Below are 22,567 nucleotides of genomic sequence, written 5' to 3' on the forward strand. Positions count from 1 at the left end.
GAGACCTAGCCTTCATAATCGATTTGATATGATATATAAAATCATTTTGCTTACATTTAGGCTGAAACTTGTAAGAAAAAAAGTAACTAACGTCATGATTCGAATTCCCGGACGCTTCGAAACCCTGACACCTCATTTTGTTTTATCATTTATTTGGATATAAGTTCGTATAATAATTGTGAAATCTGTGATATTTTATGAATTCTAACATCAACATTCAATTCAAATTTGTTTGGACGCTGTAGTCAATGCCAAAACAACTAAATAAAATAAAAATATAAGTTTACCAAAATGTGAAACGACTCCGACTCCACAGCCCTGAAAAATAGTATATTTCTTTCACTGTCCATAGAGCTTTATGACGTTTCGCGTACGCACACTAGCGCACCATCTGATTTTGCTGGCCGGACAAAATTTAACACGCAATACATGCGCACACCTAGAAACTTTCAGCAACGGAGAAGGACAACCATGGGTGGTCTCTCATGCTCATGCTCATGCTCAATACATGCGCACACGTAGAAACCTCTATTGTTTTCAATCTTCACACATTTTCTTCAAACAAGTGAGGTTCGAGTCCTTACTCAATTTATGGAATGATCAAAGAATTAACACAAATATTTTTATTGTACTTTTGCTTAATTTTTATAAAATGCTTAGAACCAAAAAAAAAAAATTAACAAAACACCGCGACAGAAGAAATTGCAACAGATAAACACGATCCAACACCAGGGAAGATTTCAGGAGAAAACAATACACAGTAAACAGTTAGATTTTGAATTCATACTAATAATAATACATAAATGGTTAGGCGCTTATACTCCGGAACGAGTTCAAATGCGTAACCGGAACAGGTGCAAATGCCTGGCACGAACACTCAAAGCGTGTTCTAGCGTGTTGCTCGTGCTGACTCAGAGCAAGGGTGAGATGTAGGTGTAAGGGCAGTGCGAATTGCGAAAATGGATCACGCTAACGGGTTATGGACACTAATTTTGGAAACGAAGCTAACATTTGTCGAGTTTTGAGTGGGGTTGTTCACGCTGGAATGAAATGCAACACGAATTGATAAATTTCATGACAGCCAATTGCCAATCAACAATCTTGTATTCACTTTCTTTTTGTTGCTATTTTAGTGCGATTGATGCTAAAATCGCATACCAGTTTACTTAATACAATTATTTTACATTCACGTATGAGTGTGGGTGATTTTTGTTTTACTTCATTTTGCGGGGGTCTGGTCTGTGTTTACTAACAACTAAATGCTACATTTTTTTGTTTTTCTTCGGCCTGTTGATACGTATGAGAACCTACTAAACTTACAATGCAAAAGTCTTTCAGTTCTTGCAACGAATTCTCGTTTTGCTTTAGTGTGGTAAAATATGTAATATATGTTCTTGTGTTCTCATAAATAAAATATATGATATAGGAAGTGTGTGTTTCTTCTAGTCTTGTGAAGAAAAAGTCCCTATCTACCTACACTTCATAGATGTCCATTGATTTCAAATCGTTCAATCTCAGATAACGCTAGTTTTACTCGCAGCTTTTACTCGCTTTTTTATCCAATTATTTCTTCTCTATTTTCATGTATAATAAAATCTAGAATCTATAGTTTATACTATTCTTATAATGCTGTTTCTTCAATCTCGCTGCTTTTAATTTCGAATCTCAGCTAACCGACCATTGCACTCTGACCTACAAATCAATTTTTCGGTTACCTCTTGGTACACATATGTTTTGAAACATTCTATTGTTCTCTCGTACAATGTACAGCTTTGCTGTTACTTTGAACTGTACGTGTGAAATTCTTAAATTTTCTAGAAATGTGTCTTCAACACAATTACCCTTCAGTAGAATCATTGAATAGCTACACTACTGACCATTAACATTCGAATCGCTGTAAAATGTTTGCCATTTGCTGAAGACTCTCGTCTCAAACACAGAATAGGACAAAGCTCCTCCGTGCAGTTCAAAAAGTAATGTTTTTTACTATTCTGAAGGTTTCCTTTAAAGATTTTCATACGCGCATGTTAATGCTGTTTACTACCTGAATCTGTGTCGTTTAATATTATTTGGTTAAACATAAATTGAACGCATCTTACAAAAAAAAAAAGTTAGGTGCATAAATGTAACCCGTAAACATCTAGAACGCTTCTTTAGTCCCGAAAACACTGTATTGCATTCAACGCCACGCGAATGGCACGCTTAAGCTCGTTTGATTAGATCATTCACAGGCCGCCGCCATACAGTTGGTTTACGAGGAAGAAGGTCCGATAAGGGTGAGTTTTGGAAAACTTAAATGTAACGGAAGTAATAATAAAATAGGAATTAAAAAACCTAGTTTTAAAAACTGCTCTATTTTTTAAATTAGAAATTTTAATTCTGATTACTCTTTTGTAAAAAATGTTAGCATGTCTTCAAGAATAACGAAACGAATTTTTGTTGTTTATTGAATCAAGGTGACTTTAACATAAAAGTGGTCATTTGTTACCAGACAAAAGGATTGATTTGTTTTATCAGCAAGCAATTTTCACCTCGTCATTTAGCAGGCCGAAAAATATGTTTGAAATTGTTTGTTGGAAATCTTTGATCACGCAAGGTAAGGGGGAGTACTTGTGGGATGGAGCCCCAACCCGGATCGACTCCTCTCGAAATATACCTGTACACATTTTGGTTGTAGTTTCTAACGCATAACGTTTAAGGATCGTTGGCCGATGGAATTTGAAGTCTGGTGCAGTAGTGCACACCGTAATCAAGCAAAACCCTCGGGAAATTGAGCTCTCTGATAAACAAACTGAATAGCAACATTATTTTTTAGCATATCAAAGAATAATACGAAAGCTTCTGTGGTAATAAACAATAACAACTTTTCCACCTCGACTGCAACGCTTTATCTTTAGTTGGTATGTTTTTTTCTGTGTGTATGTATGTGTGAGTTTTTGTGGGTGTATGTAAACACGGTGGAAGAATCTCGTTTTTCTCTAGTTTTCTTCTAGGGTACCATTTGGAAAACGACTCCTGCTAACGTTATTGTTACCATTATATTTTGTTTATTCTTTATTGTTACTGTTTTGCATCAAGAAGTAGTGTAATCATTTTCATAATCTCCACACTTGGTGTAGGAACCATCTTGCCGAGCTCGCGTGTTCATCGGTTGTAAACACGCTGAGACACCCTTAGACGGGGATGAAAACGATCAAACCAACTACTAATAACGATACTTTCAACTTCTGTCATTTTCCTGTTTGATTATGTGATACATCGGGTGGTACTGGGGTTGTTGCTGCAACTGCTGCAATGGTTGCTGGTAGATAATATGCTGCTGTGGAATTATGTGATGCTGAATAAGTTGCTGCTGCTGTTGTTGTTGTTGGTGGTGGTGGTGCTGCTGCTGATGCGTTGGCGTTCCCATCTGGTGAGGAGAATTTTGTTGGAACTGGTGATGGTTGTTACTGTTTATGATGTGAATATTGACTGGCGACGGTGACTGTACGATATGGTGGGCGGCTTGAGTCAATGGCGGCACGGTCGACGATGTTAGTGATGTTGTTAGCGCAGGATTATAATGTTGCTGGAATATCATTATTATATCATTTGTTCCAAATTCTTCTGGTTTGTTTTGTATTTTTATTTATAGATTATTTTAGTTGTTCAATCTATTTCGAATATTTTTACTATAAATGCACTATAATATATGCATAAATACGCTAGGGAGATAATAGTTTGATTGGTTTATACTATCGATTTGCTTGACTCTAGTATTATCATCATTACTATTGATTTTAGTTATACACTCTAGTGTTCATTAAAATGTGTGTATGTAGTTACTTCTAATGAGAAAATATTACAGAGGGAGATTTGATAGTTATAGATTCTACAGACTATTCCCATACTTTTGCGAATTTAATAATAACTGTAATTTACCGTGTTTTCTGGACTATGCTCATTATGTTGAGGTTCAATTTTAAATTCCATCTGAGGACTGCTGGTAACGCCGGCCATCGTTGCTGCCGAAGTCGCAACATTGCCTCCGATTACATTGCTGCCTCCACCTACACCGGCGCCGCCGTGATTCGAGTGTGACGAATTGGCGCTATTTGGTGTATCGTATTTGCCGCGCTTGAACCGCCCGTACAGTGAACTGTACGGTAAGTTATAATGGATTGCAGCTTGGTTTATCGACATGTGTCCTTGTCTGGAATATAAAAAAAAGTGCTACAAATGTGTGACGTGATTCAGTAGTAAATGTGGTAGAGACCCTATATTATGAGACTAAACGTTCCAAAACAGACTCGAGATTGACGTATCCAAACAAGCATTTGACTTTACGCTCAGCAAAACATAGCATTGTTGGTAAGCTCAAAACATGGTTACAGTTTTCTTTGGACAGTCACAAAATATAAGGTTTCTAGGTTATCTTCATTACTATTGATTTTAGTTATACAGCAAGATACCAGACTTATCAGACATGAACTCGACGCTTTCGTGCTAATTTGTCGCACGTCGCTTTTTGATGTTCTGAGAAAAACGCGTTTCAATATTTCAATATTTTTTACCTTGAATAAACAAAAACGCAGCACGCTTTCTCACACTTACATCAACTTTCATGGTGTGTCAAGATAGCACGACAAGATTGAAACTGCTTTTTTTGTTCTGAATTTACTTAAGGTCGTAGAAGGTGTCTTTCATTTTTGGGGCAATGACTGTCAATGATGGTTCTGGAATCAGGGTCCAGAAATAGTAAATTGAAATGAAAATATAATCACGATATGTAAAATGCTTCTACAAACAACACAAATAAAACCATTTTTTTTATTGAAACATTCTGAATCAAAATTTGAATGTTTTTCTAAAACAAACATGGCCGATCGGGAATGAGGCCTTCCAGAGCCTTAACACATGGATTCTTGATTTAAAATTCCATTCAAAAAGCGTTTTTCAGAATTGCAAAAAAAAAGTTGTAAGCAACTTTTTCGGTTTTGTTTTTAGTGCGTAAAACCGACGCCTTACTTTTTAAACGTTTTCGAGACCTGAAAAAGACGCATCAAAAACTTTGCCACTACAGCCAAAACGCTGAAAAAACGCGATTTTTTTTTAAAAGGAGCCGAAGAATCGGTCGAATAGACTTTCTAGAGGTGGGCAAAACCGCTCTTTTTTAGGAGCCACTCATTTTCGTTCGCTCATTAAAAAGAGCCGCTCTTTTGAACGGCTCTTTCGCTCTTTTTCAAAATTTTGAAGAAAAGGTTTTTCTAAAATCGTATGATTTTATAAGTTATTTCACATTGGACTTTTACACATAATTTGATAAAAAAAAATTAAAACTGAAAACGAGAAGCTGCCCTTTAAAACCATAGGTCTTGGCGGTCTCTAGGTCAAGATTTCTACTCGAACCTATACATTCAAGTAATTGAATGGCATCCATACTTAAATCTAGGATGTTGGAAAAATTGCTTTTAATTTTAAAATTGCGTTTATTTCTGCAAGAATTGAACTAATGCTGATATTTTATTTGGAGAAAACATTGTGAATGTACCTGGAACATTGCAGAACGGGGTCTCTCATCTATCCTCTTTTTCAATTCTCGTATGTATTTTACCTAGTATTACTACTGCAACAATCTAATTGTTCCTTCCAGGGCTGTGGAGTCGGAGTAGGAGTCGGAGCCGGAGTCGGTGGAGTCGTGTCTTTTTGGGAAGCCTGGAGTCGGAGTCGTAAAAACTCGAACAGCTGAAGTCGGAGTCGGAGCCGGAGTCGGCTAAATTTTATTCAGGGGGATGCTAAAGACCGCCATCTTGGGTGATTGAAATTGATAACACGCGCAAACTGCGCACAGTAAAAACAAAAATATTTCTTTTTTTAATAATTCAATTTTTGTTATAAGAATTACTGTAGCAAAAGTCAAATTACACAGTAGTTAAGTTAAACGTTTCATGTGATAAAAGTACAACTTTACATGAGGTAATCGGCCCGATGTGTGCTTAATAATCCCAACTTTAGTAGTTTATTTTGCAAATAAATTAATAAAAATCACCTCACAAACATACACTAACTTTTAAACGTACATTGCGGTAAAATTTTACATAGAAACAATAATTACTTTATTTCGATTTTATGCCTACAGTTTTTGCACTTTTTTTTACAGTGCGCAGTTGCTTTGTTTTGGTTCCGTAACGAACAGCTGTTCTTTTGTGCTGGAGCCGAAGTTGACATTTCCCTTTTGTTCTGGTGCCGAAGTTGACAGCTTTTGTTGGCTACGGGCGAGCTGCCTGTAGTGAGATATAGATTAGGGTGGCTTGAAGTTGTATGGGAAAATTTCAAAATGGACTAATTCAATCAGAACAGGCATTTTCCGGTCCCATTTGGGCCCCCAAACAACCCCCCAAAATTTGGGAGCGATTGGGTTTGACCCGGCTTTCCGCAAAGCGTTTCAAATTTGTATGGAAATTTGTATGGGAAAACCCTCTTTTTTACATTTTAATTTTTATCATTTTCATTTTTCACTCAATTTAAAAACTAACACCGTAGAGGTATAGCCCTGAATGTCCTCTAAAACTTTCCCGAAGAAAGTATGTTTCTATCTTGCTTCTGGAAAAAGATACAGAGGTTTTAAAAGAGGCATTTCAAAATAAGTGCTGAAAATTATATTTCTTGCCAACACTGCCAGTACTTCGGTAGATATTTCGAAATCTTATTTTTTAACGTAATACGGAAGCAACCTAGCAAAATGGTATCTTAGAAAAAGTTGTTGTATATGAATGTGGCTTTTATTTAAAAATATTGACATGCAGGGTGACACACCTACAGGGTGTCAACCAAGCCCTAACTTCTACTGGTGACCTTTTAGAGCGTTGGTGTCTTAGGAAAAGTTGTTAAGCTACTTATTTCAAGAAATTTTGACATGGTTGAAAGACAGGGTGGCACATCTACAGGGTGTCAACCCATTTCTCGTTTCTATTTAAGACCTTTTTGATCACTGTAAAGTGGGCGAAAAAGGGCACAAATCGCAAATTAGGCCTGCCACGCAAAAGGAGGCTGAACAAAAATTCGTCAAAAGTCATTTTTTCACATAAAATTTTCTGGGGAATCGATTACACATGATTAAAAACACGGTAAAAAAAGTTAATATGCTAGTTTGGAAACTTTCTAATAAGTTGTATTTTTTTCTGTAAGTTGCTCTATAAAATAAAAGAAGCTGAATAATGGATTTTTGTTCAGTAAAAATGTTCAGGACATTGGAGCTATCTCTACAAAATCGGCCGATTTGGCTCAAACTTTGTGGAGGCCTTCCCTATCACCAAAGAAGCCATTTTGTGTTATTGTTTCACCCATACAAATATCCATACAATTTTAGCAGCTGTTCATACAAAAATGGTACGTAAATATTAAAAAAATCTGTAACCTTTCAAGATTTTTTTTTATTGATTTGGTGTCTTGGGCAAAGTTGTAGGTATTGATGAAGGCTATTCAGAAAAAAAAAGAAACATGGAAAAAAATTGGTGGGTTTTTAATTAACTTTTTTCACAAAAAATCTGTTACCCAAAATCCGTATTTTTTAATCTTTGGTTTTTTTTATATGTTGTATGACAAAACCCCGCATGTTTTAAGCCGTTTTGAAGTTTGGATCAAAATTTTTCCGACGAGTTATAATTTTTTTAAATAGCGATTTTTGTAAAAAAAAATCTTGTACATAAATTTTTTTGACCTAATTTTTTATGTAAAATTAAATTTGCAAGATCGGAAACTGTTTTTAATCATGCGCGATCGATTCCCCAGGAAATTTTATGTGAAAAAATGACTTTTTACGTTATTTTGTTCCTTTTAAGATTTGTGCCCTTTTTCGCACACTTTACAGTGATCAAAAAGGTCTTAAATAGAAACGAGAAATGGGTTGACACCCTGTAGATGTGCCACCCTGTCTTCCAACCATGTCAAAATTTCTTGAAATAAGTAGCTTAACAACTTTTCCTAAGACACCAACGCTCTAAAAGGTCACCAGTAGAAGTTAGGGCTTGGTTGACACCCTGTAGGTGTGTCACCCTGCATGTCAATATTTTTAAATAAAAGCCACATTCATATACAACAACTTTTTCTAAGATACCATTTTGCTAGGTTGCTTCCGTATTACGTTAAAAAATAAGATTTCGAAATATCTACCGAAGTACTGGCAGTGTTGGCAAGAAATATAATTTTCAGCACTTATTTTGAAATGCCTCTTTTAAAAACTCTGTATCTTTTTCCAGAAGCAAGATAGAAACATACTTTCTTCGGGAAAGTTTTAGAGGACATTCAGGGCTATACTTCTACGGTGTTAGTTTTTAAATTGAGTGAAAAATGAAAATGATAAAAATTAAAATGTAAAAAAGAGGGTTTTCCCATACAAATTTCCATACAAATTTGAAACGCTTTGCAGAAAGCCGGGTCAAACCCAATCGCTCCCAAATTTTGGGGGGTTGTTTGGGGGCCCAAATGGGACCGGAAAATGCCTGTTCTGAAAAATCGATCATGTCGAGCCACCCTAATATAGATGTCGCCCCCCTGATTTTATTAGCTGGAGTCGGAGTCGGAGTCGGAGCCGAAAATTTCTGATTACCCGGAGTTGTAGTCGGAGTCGGAGTTATCTTAAATTCAACAAAAATTATGTTTATTTTTTAGTATTTGCTATAAAACAGATTAATTTACAAAACTTCTTATATTTTTAATTGTTTTGCAAGTTGCATGCGCTGCGTTGCCATTTTTTTTAGAGATCACTTAATGATAACCTGTTATAATCAGCTCTTACCCAAGTATGTAGTATCATCATAACTCAATAAAAATAAAAACAATATTGGTTTTGTAGTCAGAAATATTTGATTGATTTTTGACTGCATCCTTTTGCCGTTATTTATGTACCCTTTAAACTCAAATTTGACCAAATTTAATCTAGTTCTTTCTGAAAAAGTACACACACAGTCATCTTATACCCCGCTAGCGAATGTCTTGGTGGAAAAAAGTTACGAAGTACATCAAAAAATATAAATAATAATCACTATTTATGGAAATCGAAAACAAAAAAATCACTGACAGGATAACTTTTCCAACAAATATTCAACGATTGTCCCCATCTGCTGCAACCTTCCATCGGATAAGGAAGTAAAATGTCGGTCCCGGCCTTGGTTGTTAGGCCGTTAAGTCATTCCAGGTGTAGGAGTCGTCTCCATGCCATAAGTACAAACAACACACCAAACCAAGCCTACTCCGGTGGAATCGCTGGCGGCGGTTGGACTCGCAATCCAAAGGTCGTCAGTTCAAACACTGGGGTGGAAGGTTCCTTGGAGTAGAAAGAGGTTTGGGTGCTCTCCCCATCCAAGCCTTCGGACTCCTAGGTTCGAGCAGAAACTTGCAATAGAGACCACAAAAGACCCGGGGGTCGTTAATGTGGATGGTTTGATTTTTTTGATTTTGAACAATCTATTACTTGGAACTCAACATGCGCATTTTGTTTATAACTTTGTACAAAAAATTAAAAGTGTCGCGCTTAAAATATTTCAAACTGACATCAAATATAAAAAAAAGTTGCAACTAATTTTGAAATCATCATGGGTAATTCTCCGCCAACTCACACAGCAGTTGCCCCGACCCCTCTTCGATTTGCGTGAAACTTTGTCCTAAGGGGTAACTTTTGTCCCTGATCACGAATCCGAGGTCCGTTTTTTGATATCTCGTGACGGTGGGGCGGTACGACCCCTTCCATTTTTGAACATGCGAAAAAAGAGGTGTTTTTCAATAATTTGCAGCCTGAAACGGTGATGAGATAGAAATTTTGTGTCAAAAGGACTTTTATGTAAAATTAGACGCCCAATTTGATAGCGTACTCAGAATTCCGAAAAAACGTATTTTTCATCGAAAAAAACACTAAAAAAGTTTTAAAAATTCTCCCATTTTCCGTTACTCGACTGTAAAAAATTTTGGAACATGTCATTTTATGGGAAATTTAATGTTCTTTTCGAATCTACATTGACCCAGAAGGGTCATTTTTTCATTTAGAACAAAATTTCTAATTTTAAAATTTCGTGTTTTTTCTAACTTTGCAGGGTTATTTTTTAGAGTGTAACAATGTTGTACAAAGTTGTAGAGCAGACAATTACAAAAAAATTGATATATAGACATGAGGAGTTTGCGTATAAACATCACGAGTTATCGCGATTTTACGAAAAAAAGTTTTAAAAAAGTTGTTCGTCATCGATCATGGCCGTTCATGGTCACCCGCGACAGACACGGACGACGAAACAAAGAGAAACGCAAAAAGTAACTTTTTCAAAACTTTTTTTCGTAAAATCGCGATAACTCGTGATGTTTATAAGCAAACCCCTTATGTCTATACATCAAATTTTTTGTAATTGTCTGCTCTACAACTTTGTAGAACATTGTTACACTCTAAAAAATAACCCTGCAATGTTAGAAAAAACACGAAATTTTAAAATGAAAAATTTTGTTCTAAATGAAAAAATGACCCTTCTGGGTCAATGTAGATTCGAAAAGAACATTAAATTTCCCATAAAATGACATGTTCCAAAATTTTTTACAGTCGAGTAACGGAAAATGGGAGAATTTTCAAAACTTTTTTAGTGTTTTTTTCGATGAAAAATACGTTTTTTCGGAATTCTGAGTACGCCATCAAATCGGGCGTCTAATTTTACATAAAAGTCCCTTCGACACCAAATTTCTATCTCATCACCGTTTCAGGCTGCAAATTATTGAAAAACACCTCTTTTTTCGCATGTTCAAAAATGGAAGGGGTCGTACCGCCCCTTCGTCACGAGATATCAAAAAACGGACCTCGGATTCGTGATCAGGGACAAAAGTTACCCCTTAGGACAAAGTTTCACGCAAATCGATGAGGGGTCGGGGCAACTTTTCCCGATTTCGTGCGAGTTGGTACACCAAAAACTGGCAGCGCTAGTCCGAGAGAATGATGGTCTCGAGTCGAGATAATAGTGGTACCATTCACGGACGCAGAGAACACAGCTCGAGATGGGCGATAGAACTATTCTCTCGAGGTTCATTTGCAAAAAAAGTTCATCCGTCAAACAAAAAACCAAAAGTGTCGACAACGGGAATCGAACCAGAGACCTTTGACAAACGAATCCAATGACTTAGCTGCCTCGGCCACCACAGCTTGGTGACCAAGGAGAAGTCAGAAGTCGATGTATGACACTTGTTGGAGATTTATTGATTCAACTAACGAATGAACTCATTTGTTATGATGGTGTGAGTTGGAACCATTATTCTATCGATTCTGGCACTGAGCCCTCAATAAATTTTGAGAGAACGATTATCTCGACTCTGAATTTTGGGTGTAGAGAATTACCCTCATTGAATATGTTAAATATATCGATTATCTTAATGTTTACTATTTCTCTACTAAAATCTGAGAATGTTGATCATTAGGCAAACTATTTTGATATTGTTGCAAATTATCGTTGAACAAATCTCAAGATTTCAGGATAAGACAGGATTTCAAGATAAAAAAATATCTGTGACCTAAAAAATATTTGCCAACTCACACAGCAGTTGCCCCGACCCCTCTTCGATTTGCGTGAAACTTTGTCCTAAGGGGTAACTTTTGTCCCTGATCACGAATCCGAGGTCCGTTTTTTGATATCTCGTGACGGAGGGGTGGTACGACCCCTTCCATTTTTGAACATGCGAAAAAAGAGGTGTTTTTCAATAATTTGCAGCCTGAAACGGTGATGAGATAGAAATTTGGTGTCAAAAGGACTTTTATGTAAAATTAGACGCCCGATTTGATGGCGTACTCAGAATTCCGAAAAAACGTATTTTTCATCGAAAAAAACACTAAAAAAGTTTTAAAAATTCTCCCATTTTCCGTTACTCGACTGTAAAAAAATTTGGAACATGTCATTTTATGGGAAATTTAATGTACTTTTCGAATCTACATTGACCCAGAAGGGTCATTTTTTCATTTAGAACAACATTTTTCATTTTAAAATTTCGTGTTTTTTCTAACTTTGCAGGGTTATTTTTTAGAGTGTAACAATGTTCTACAAAGTTGTAGAGCAAACAATTACAAAAATTTTGATGTATAGACATAAGGGGTTTGCTTATAATCATCACGAGTTATCGCGATTTTACGAAAAAAAAGTTTTGAAAAAGTTGGTCGTCATCGATCATGGCCGTTCACCCGCGACAGACACGGACGACGAAACAAAGAGAAACGCAAAAAGTAACTTTTTCAAAACTTTTTTTCGTAAAATCGCGATAACTCGTGATGTTTATAAGCAAACCCCTTATGTCTATAAATCAAAATTTTTGTAATTGTCTGCTCTACAACTTTGCAGAACATTGTTACACTCTAAAAAATAACCCTGCAAAGTTAGAAAACACGAAATTATAAAATGAAAAATTTTGTTCTAAATGAAAAAATGACCCTTCTGGGTCAATTAAGTACATAAAATTTCCCATAAAATGACATGTTCCAAAAATTTTTACAGTCGGGTAACGGAAAATGGGAAAAATTTTAAAACTTTTTTAGTGTTTTTTTCAATGAAAAATACGTTTTTTTGGAATTCTGAGTACGCCATCAAATCGGGCGTCTAATTTTACATAAAAGTCCCTTTGACACCAAATTTCTATCTCATCACCGTTTCAGGCTGCAAATTATTGAAAAACACCTCTTTTTTCGCATGTTCAAAAATGGAAGGGGTCATACCGCCCCTCCGTCACGAGATATCAAAAAACGGACCTCGGAGTCGTGATCAGGGACAAAAGTTACCCCTTAGGACAAAGTTTCACGCAAATCGATGAGGGGTCGGGGCAACTTTTCCCGATTTCGTGTGAGTTGGTAAAGAATTACCCATTTATCCTGTGGATTTTTGTTTTTTATCCAATTCTAAGTTTTTTCATATATTTTCATGGAGGCGCACGACCATTCATAAAGCTTCGTTTTAGGTGAAGATGCAAGAAGTATCGCGCGCCTCCTTTTAAATATATAAAAAAAATTAAAAACTCAAATAAATCCAGAGGTAAAATATTTTCTAGGTCACGGATATTTGAAAAGGACACTTAGTCCTTACCACGAAGATTTTTTTAGATACATTGATTTGTAATAATAAACTTCTTCAGCCTTGGCGTGATGTCCATGTACGTCTTAAAAATTTCAATGGAGCTTTAAAAAATAGTTTCGTTTAAAATTGTTATTTAAAAATACAAGGTGACTATGATAGTCACTGTGCTGCTTATAAATGTCAACATAAAAGTGAGCAAATTGAATTTATATGTTAAATCAATCATTAATGCCAGCTTTCTTTTAATGATCATTAAAAAAATAACAATTTAATATTTTAGCTTTTAATCAATTTAATGAAAATTTAAGATTAAATAAATAAATCCAAATTTACTTACCAAACTGTTTTTCTGAAAAAGTCTTCAAAACTGGCGTTTTTTTTTATTTTTGTTCCAATAACGTCTAAAACTTGTGAAACTAGAAACTTTTTTCCGGTTTTTTCACTTAAAGAGTTTTTAATAAATCCTATTTATCAATGTTTTCGAAATAATAGTAAACTAACTTTTGAAATATTTAAAAATATGTGGAGTCGGAGTCGGAGTCGGAGCCAACAATTTTTTGAAAGCTGGAGTCGGAGTCGGAGTCGGCTAGAGTTGGTGGGCCGGAGTTGGAGTCGGAGTCGGAGTCGGTTGGATCTGAAAGCCGGAGCCGGAGTCGGAGTCGGAGTCGGCTAATCCCAGAAAGCCGGAGTCGGAGTCGCTTGAAATACGACCCGACTCCGCAGCCCTGGTTCCTTCTATCAAAACTATCCAGATTTTTAAGCGAGGATGGCGTTACGGGTGGTGCGCGCCCGGGGCACATGGTTGGAACTCCATACATCCTGTTAGCCCAAAAAGAGTGTCGGTTGTTGAGTTCTGTCGCTGGTATAGTGTAAATTTTTCCAAGCTAGTCACAGCCTACTCAGCATAAACAACTGCCAAATTTGAATCACGTATACCACTTGCAGATTGACAGACAGACTTTGTTTCCTTTTATCTACCAATTCTGCGTAATTCAAGTAATCTTCTCAAAGTCATTTATTCAATGAAGGAAAATTAATAGAACAAAACATGATCGATTTGTGGAGCTTATGTTGCTTTAGTAACGCCAGCACTTCATTTTTTATGCTCTTCTTCAACAGTTAAAGCAGGGGTGCTCAAAGTTTTTGGAGGATGGGCCAAATTTAAAGCTCAAATGAGCTTGCGGGCCAAATTTGCAAAATAGAATAATAAAAAAAGATATATTTAAAAAATATATATATTTAAAAGACTCAGCTGAAGTTAAAAAAAAAAATTCTGCATTTATTTCATTTAAAAAAAATCAAATAATATAATAATATGAATAATAATACATAGAAAACACAAAATAGTTGTTTTTTATTGGTACAGTTGATTTTGTTATTTTAAGTATTTAAAAAAATAGTTTTTCATTAAAGGTACTTGTGTTCTCATTAAAAAAATTAAAGTATTTTTATGTTTCAAAAATGGTGATATGTAATCTGCATAGTTCATGTAACAGCGTAGTTTTAACTTTAAATGAAGTGTGACTTATAAAACATCGTTGAGAGCCAGAATTTCAACATTTCAACAAAAAAATGTTAGAAAATGTTTTAAGCATCCGTAAAGTTGAATTGCAATCATTATTTTCATAAAATGTAAGATTCGACAAAAAAAAACATGTTAGCGAAAAAACAGTTAATCATATAAATTGCACAAAAAAATCAAATTGTTTTTTAATAAACCAGAACATGCTCAAAAAAATCTAAGCACAAAGAAATGCATTTTTAATTGATTTCAGATAATATCACTTAATTTTCTTTAGATATTTTGAAGTTTTTTGAAACAATATTTTTGCCCATGATTTTTCGAGCCAATTTTGATAATGGGGGGAGAGGAGGAATGTCGAAAAAGCTTTGTAAAATACTTGGAACAGCCTTATTCCTCCGATTTCAACATTTGTATGCCTTAATCCTGATAGCCAGAATTTCTAAAAATGTTTGATGAACGTTTTGATAATTTTTACTAGAAGATTAGCATTTAAATGTATAAATTAAGCCATTATTTAAAAAAAGTATAAAATCACTTTACAAGTGAACAACGGACCATTTTACACGATAATTCAAAACAGGTCCGCGGGCCACAAAAAATCCCCTCGCGGGCCACGTATCGACTAAAATTTTGAAAAAAAATTAATAAAAAATTGAACGAACAATGGGATGTTGTCATAAGAGTTACTTTTAAAAATGTTGAATATAAGGAAACTTACTAGAAAATTAAGATTTGGTTTTCAGTAATACAAAAGAAAAACACATAGGTTACATAATGTTACAGTTTCATTATCAAAAACATGTGTTATTGTGTTATTAGGAGATTTTATTACCGCAAAAAAAAAAAATAAAGCAAAATTATGATCAACAAGTAAGAACGGTTTAAAAATAAGGTTTATTGATTAGCTACATCTACTGGCAATTATTAGAATCTACTTGACAATAGAGTAATCTACGTGCGTATGTATTGCGTGTACGTACACAAAAATAAAGTGAGATTAAATTTTGTCAGCCACACCCAAACGGCGGTCGCATGATTGTGATGCATGGCGGCATGAAAGTATATCAGAATCTGCATGAAAACTGTCCTCATCAGCCCGGGAGCATGTTGACAGCTCCCATACAAACTGAGCGTACCTTTTTTTGTGGGCCCAGTGGGCCTAAGATGGCGGCTTTCGATATTATCTAGCTAAACATTTGAAAATGGCGAATAGTTAAAATTAATATAGTTTTTGCTTTGTTTCGGGTTAAAACGACAAAGTAAGCATTCTGGAATCATTTTCTTGAAAAACTTGTTTAGAGTTACGCCACGTTAAAATACTAGTCTCGAACAGTTGAAGGGAGCGTGCCGCGAAAGCCGTCACGAAAGAAAAGTTTCCCATGCAAATCTTGAGTTGCGTATTTAAAGGACGGACTCTGTCGGTGGATATGCGCAACTCACGAAAACTGTCATGTTAGGGGACGGCTGGTCCTCATGCATTTTTTGCGATGTAGGGGTATGACATTTTTGCCCGTTACCGACAATTATCGACATTACCGAGGGCTTTTTGGTTGTATTTCACAAAAAAAAAACCCTTAACGGAACGAGAATCGAACCACCAACTTCTTGATTATTGATCCGACACGCTACCACCGCGCCATGGACGCTTGATGAAATGTGAGTGAAAGAGCACCAACATATCCTTCGCTTTGGAGTGTTGCTCGGGGACGGGCCAGCATTATATGTGTTGGTGAGAACTGCAGATCGCTGACATGTTTACACGCGGGCAAAAATGATTTACGGGCTTGCTGCAAAACATGTAATAAAATGTGACATTTTCTGCAGCAAATCCTCTGTTGCAGATTTTGAGATATATTTTTCCTTTGGGTGCAGCAAAATCAAATGGTGTGCTAGTGTGCGTACGCGAAACGTCATAAAGCTCTATGATACCTTGTCAAAGGCACATCAAAATCAACCATTTTAATCGGTTATCAGTACCAGAAAAACAGCCGGGTCCGGTGGTTTAGTGGTTAGCGTGGTAGCCTCTTACCCCAGCAGGCCTGGGTTCAACCCGAGACGGACCCGGTGGCATTTTTCGAGACGAGATTTGCCTGATTACGCCTTCTATCGGATGGTAAAGTAAAACGTCGGTCCATTTGCGTAAAAGAGGTTTAAAGTGACTCACCACTAGGGTGCCCAGAATATAAGTCTTTTTTCAAAACCTCACTCCACAAGCTGAATATTGTTCCTTGATCTATTTTAGGACTCTGGGCCAAATATTAGCAAAATCGGTCATCATTTACTCATTGATACTCGGAGGTGAAGTTTGTATGGGAAAAATCGAAAAAATGTATGGAAAACCTAAGTTTCTTACGGTTTGGTCTGAACGGTGCGCTACTTCCATCCAAATATTCTCAAAAGTGAGATTCTTATTGAAAATTTAATGCTTTACAACTTTGTAGAACACACCAAAGCTGTAAAAGTTGATCCTGAAAAGTTATTAGCGATTTGAAAAAGTCATTTTTGTATGAAAAACATTTTTTTCATCAACTTTAGGCTCGGGTATCAATGGGTTAATGGAGGAATCCGATAAAAATATTTTCAGACATAGGCTCTTTGGTCCAAACACGGTCAAAACGCCATTTTAAGTTTTCATGCGACTTTTTCAAATGGTAAGCTAGATTTTTGAAACTTCTTACTATTTTTCCCAAATAGCCAAACTCATCACCTTTCTTTTGCGTCTAAGACAGCTAAAAAGAGGTTTTTGTAAAAAATGACGAAAATGGCCATTTTTCAGACCACCCTAACATGGCGTAGGTCACCCTAATGGGCAAACAAAAAAATACGGGTCTAATTATTTTGGCCAAGGAACCCCCAGAAAAATTTTGAGCCCGATCGGAGAACTTTTTTTTCGGTTTAGGCTCTTTTCAAATGGAATTGCTGTATATATATATATGTTTTTTTTTAATCGGTAACCACCCTCATTTTCAACCAAGCTAAAAGTTGCTCCTTTCCATTTCCAACAACTCTTCCAAAGCTCGAGAACGGCACAATTTTTCGGAAAATCCATTCTACTAAATTTTGCGATCTGCACATTGTTATGTGCTTGGTTGATGAAAATTTCATTTATTTTATTTATATGACGCAAACATTTGTATTTTTTTTCTGATCGGGCCACCATCCGGCTCAAGCTTGTCATTTATCGTTAGCTGAGAGGGACAGATTGTGGATCTTGGACTCGTATCAACTCATCACACTAATATTATCTTGGACATTCAACTACCTCGACGGTTCGACCGGCTCCCAACTTCAGCGCCGACGGCTTGTTCTTGGGTTCGCTGCAGGGCGTGTTGTACATGATCTCGTCCTTGGGCTCCACCATTTCCACGTTGTCCGACAGCGGCTCCTTGGGGCCGATGTAGCCGTTCGGGTCCCACGGCAGCATAATCTTGACCTGGATTCCGAGCTCTCCCTGGCGCAGCGGCGTGGCCGTGGCGGAGTACTCTTTGCACGGATTGTCGGAATGGATCATCATTCCGTCGACGGACTTCATCGACTTGGAACACTGACCGCGCAGCTTTCCGGACACGACAACCTCGTAACCCTTGGCGCAGGACTCCATGATGAAGCGCAGCACACCGTAGCAGGCACGACGCACGGCCAGACCTCCGATCAGCTTGTAGCACAGCGACTCAGCCTGGGCGATGGTGCATAAACTGCGCGTAGCGACCTTCTCGGCGTTCAACTCGACGAATCGCTTCTTCACGACGGCGTTCAGCTCCAGGATGCGGTGGATTAATCAATTGTTTCAATATTTTACATCAGTACGAGGCAAAGAATCGAACAAGAATACCTTATTATTTAATTTGATTTAAATTTGATTTAAAACCTCTGGCAACAACATTCTTGATGACAACCAATATCAGTGTGACTTATAGTTGTGTTGAAGGGTGTCTGAATACAGAAAAAAAAAACTCGCGAAAAATTCCAATTTTCGCATAATTCGATTCTAAATTTCGCTAAAATATCGCGTTTTGAAGTGTTTGGCCGTAATTGGCTGGTCCTCCTGTGTGCAGCACGTCCAGTGATTATCGATTTATTAAGGTGAGTGTTTTAAAGTGCGCGTATTTTTGTATGGTGAAAATTTTCTTTGCAAAAATAGGCTAAATTTTCAAAAATAAAAGCTTTTTGAGGCTACCATATGTTTAGCCGTTTTCCCGTGGTAGTTTTGTACGTAGTGATTATTTTTCTATATTTTTAAGCTAATCATAAGTGCGAGGAATACACGATTTTCAGAAAAATTTCTATTTGTCACACAATAAGGTGGATCGGGAAACAATCATCATTAACGTAGAACGGGACGGGGTTTCGCCATATTTGATGATGGCCCGTTACACCTTAAGCTCAACCATCAAACGTTCAGAGCTTTTCACCTGTTTTAATTAAACACAGCAAAAAATTGTGTAAAAATGGAAGCTTTAAAATGGAATGTTTAAAAAAGGAATGTGTAATTTTACATCTGTTTTAGACGAATTGCTGCTGAAAATTGATCCTAACATATTTTACTCTTAAAATGTTTATTATTTCGTCGGAAGGTGCAATTTTTCGTCTTTTAAGAGCATCTCCACCGGTGCGCACATAACTGAGTGACTATTTTGTTCACCCACAGCACTAGGTACTATTTTAGTTTAGTCACCCTTCCCACACCGGTCGTTGATAAAACGGGTTGGTAATATAGTCACTGCCAACCCCACCGGGGGAAATTGTGAGTGGACTGGCCACAATCCGAATTGGTCCGGGTTCCCGCGGGGATGTTCCATTGAGCGAAAATTGGCGGAACCGTATGAATATGGGCAATATAGGTGTCAAACTTCACGATTTTCAAAATCAAGTGTGAACATTAAGAAAATGGAAATTGTGAGTGGACTGGCCACAATCCGAATTGGTCCGGGTTCCCCCGGAGATGTTCCATTGAGCGGACATTGGGGCACCGTATGAATATGGGCAATATTGGTGTCAAAATTCACGATTTTCAATATCACATATGAAAATTACGAAAATTGACATTTTGTACGGACTGGCCACAACCCGACAGACATTGGACAGTGGTCCAGATCGCAAAATTAAGTGGAAAACGGATTTTCCGAAAAATGGTGAAGTTTTGGAGCTTTGGTGTCTTCAGAAGAGTTGTTGCAAATGGAAAGGGGCAACTTTTGGTTTTGTTGAAAATTAGGGTGGTTCACTATTAGGGTGATTTTGAAAATCTAACTTTTCAGGAATATTTTTGGGAATTTTTTTGTCTTCTAGAAAGTTGTTGAGCTTGCCAAACCAAGCAACTTTGTCGAAGACACCGAAATTTTATCTCGTAATCTACGCCTTCTACGACCAAATTAATAGAAAGCATCTAAGTAAACCTTCAAAAATCAGTTTTTTTAATGTGGCAATTCAGGGTTAAGTTTTAGAGAAAAGTGACGTTGGGGGCACTTTTAGAACTCTAAAAAACAAACAATTTTATTTTTTGACAGGTCAATTTGGACTTAAGGGTCAAAAGTTACAACCATTTTAAGGTAAAAAAGATGCAAATTTAAAACTTAAATATCTCGAAAAGGCGCAAGCCAAATTTTAAGCACTAGGTTGCATTTGAAAGAAGAGCTCCAGCACTATTAACGCTGAAAAAATCCCAGGGGTGTTTTTCTTTAAACTCGAGATATCTTCATTTGAAAAAGGCTAATTTTCAAGGGAAAACCTTATGGGACCACCCTAACGAATTTCAAAAATTGTCCAAATATATGTTTTTCCATGTAATTTTGCCCGCTGAATCTGAATCTGCCCTCAGAATTGACCCAAAGTGTCGCAAAATCTTTTTTTGGTCATATTTTGAGTTTACATGTGTCTTTTGCGTCTAAGACAGCTAAAATCGGATGAAATGGCGCGGAGATATGATTTTTCGAAAAAAGAGGTTTTTGTAAAAAATGACGAAAATGGCCATTTTTCAGACCACCCTAACATGGCGTAGGTCACCCTAATGGGCAAACAAAAAAATACGGGTCTAATTATTTTGGCCAAGGAACCCCCAGAAAAATTTTGAGCCCGATCGGAGAACTTTTTTTTCGGTTTAGGCTCTTTTCAAATGAAATTGCTGTATATATATATGTTTTTTTTAATCGGTAACCACCCTCATTTTCAACCAAGCTAAAAGTTGCTCCTTTCCATTTCCAACAACTCTTCCAAAGCTCCAGAACGGCACAATTTTTCGGAAAATCCATTCTACTAAATTTTGCGATCTGCACATTGTTATGTGCTTGGTTGATGAAAATTTCATTTATTTTATTTATATGACGCAAACATTTGTATTTTTTTCTGATCGGGCCACCATCCGGCTCAAGCTTGTCATTTATCGTTAGCTGAGAGGGACAGATTGTGGATCTTGGACTCGTATCAACTCATCACACTAATATTATCTTGGACATTCAACTACCTCGACGGTTCGACCGGCTCCCAACTTCAGCGCCGACGGCTTGTTCTTGGGTTCGCTGCAGGGCGTGTTGTACATGATCTCGTCCTTGGGCTCCACCATTTCCACGTTGTCCGACAGCGGCTCCTTGGGGCCGATGTAGCCGTTCGGGTCCCACGGCAGCATAATCTTGACCTGGATTCCGAGCTCTCCCTGGCGCAGCGGCGTGGCCGTGGCGGAGTACTCTTTGCACGGATTGTCGGAATGGATCATCATTCCGTCGACGGACTTCATCGACTTGGAACACTGACCGCGCAGCTTTCCGGACACGACAACCTCGTAACCCTTGGCGCAGGACTCCATGATGAAGCGCAGCACACCGTAGCAGGCACGACGCACGGCCAGACCTCCGATCAGCTTGTAGCACAGCGACTCAGCCTGGGCGATGGTGCATAAACTGCGCGTAGCGACCTTCTCGGCGTTCAGCTCCAGGATGCGGTGGATAAATCAATTGTTTCAATATTTTACATCAGTACGAGGCAAAGAATCGAACAAGAATACCTTATTATTTAATTTGATTTAAATTTGATTTAAAACCTCTGGCAACAACATTCTTGATGACAACCAACATCAGTGTGACTTATAGTTGTGTTGAAGTGTGTCTGAATACAGAAAAAAAAACTCGCGAAAAATTCCAATTTTCGCATAATTCGATTCTAAATTTCGCTAAAATATCGCGTTTTGAAGTGTTTGGCCGTAATTGGCTGGTCCTCCTGTGTGCAGCACGTCCAGTGATTATCGATTTATTAAGGTGAGTGTTTTAAAGTGCGCGTATTTTTGTATGGTGAAAATTTTCTTTGCAAAAATAGGCTAAATTTTCAAAAATAAAAGCTTTTTGAGGCTACCATATGTTTAGCCGTTTTCCCGTGGTAGTTTTGTACGTAGTGATTATTTTTCTATATTTTTAAGCTAATCATAAGTGCGAGGAATACACGATTTTCAGAAAAATTTCTATTTGTCACACAATAAGGTGGATCGGGAAACAATCATCATTAACGTAGAACGGGACGGGGTTTCGCCATATTTGATGATGGCCCGTTACACCTTAAGCTCAACCATCAAACGTTCAGAGCTTTTCACCTGTTTTAATTAAACACAGCAAAAAATTGTGTAAAAATGGAAGCTTTAAAATGGAATGTTTAAAAAAGGAATGTGTAATTTTACATCTGTTTTAGACGAATTGCTGCTGAAAATTGATCCTAACATATTTTACTCTTAAAATGTTTATTATTTCGTCGGAAGGTGCAACTTTTCGTCTTTTAAGAGCATCTCCACCGGTGCGCACATAACTGAGTGACTATTTTGTTCACCCACAGCACTAGGTACTATTTTAGTTTAGTCACCCTTCCCACACCGGTCGTTGATAAAACGGGTTGGTAATATAGTCACTGCCAACCCCACCGGGGGTGAGTATCAGATAATTTTCCAAATAAAATTTTGTTTTAATTTATTGGCATGACCAATTGGCCAAAATCATCAAAGCCAGAA

The 22,567-nt window shown here is 37.1% G+C and overlaps 3 protein-coding genes across 9 annotated transcripts in view; all 3 read right to left on the reverse strand.

The window, feature by feature from the left end:
* Positions 1 to 1,066: 1,066 nt before the first annotated feature.
* The window catches only part of LOC120430797 (protein kinase 4-like), an 85,911-nt gene continuing 64,410 nt past the window's right edge, over positions 1,067 to 22,567 (reverse strand). For 6 of the 7 annotated variants that reach the window (XM_039595916.2, XM_039595913.2, XM_039595912.1 and 3 more), the window contains 2 exons: positions 3,922 to 4,192; positions 1,067 to 3,568 (listed from right to left, as the gene is read on the reverse strand). In XM_039595916.2, coding sequence (XP_039451850.2) covers positions 3,221 to 3,568; positions 3,922 to 4,192 — 619 coding nt within the window. In that variant the 3' untranslated portion in view covers positions 1,067 to 3,220. Of the gene's footprint in view, positions 3,569 to 3,921; positions 4,193 to 6,118; positions 6,264 to 22,567 lie in introns of those variants that run through there. The other variant, XM_052711373.1, reaches the window with a different exon arrangement.
* On the reverse strand, positions 12,739 to 18,364 carry LOC120430796 (40S ribosomal protein S3-like; the record flags this gene model as incomplete). The annotated part of the gene is made up of 1 exon (XM_039595911.2): positions 12,739 to 18,364. A coding segment is annotated over one exon (537 nt), but the record flags the coding sequence as incomplete, so codon positions are not given.
* Positions 18,227 to 21,526, reverse strand: LOC120430795 (40S ribosomal protein S3-like; the record flags this gene model as incomplete). The annotated part of the gene is made up of 1 exon (XM_052711374.1): positions 18,227 to 21,526. A coding segment is annotated over one exon (504 nt), but the record flags the coding sequence as incomplete, so codon positions are not given.

The sequence above is a fragment of the Culex pipiens genome, unplaced genomic scaffold, assembly GCF_016801865.2.
Source record: "Culex pipiens pallens isolate TS unplaced genomic scaffold, TS_CPP_V2 Cpp_Un0003, whole genome shotgun sequence".
In the NCBI taxonomy this organism is placed as follows: domain Eukaryota; kingdom Metazoa; phylum Arthropoda; class Insecta; order Diptera; family Culicidae; genus Culex; species Culex pipiens.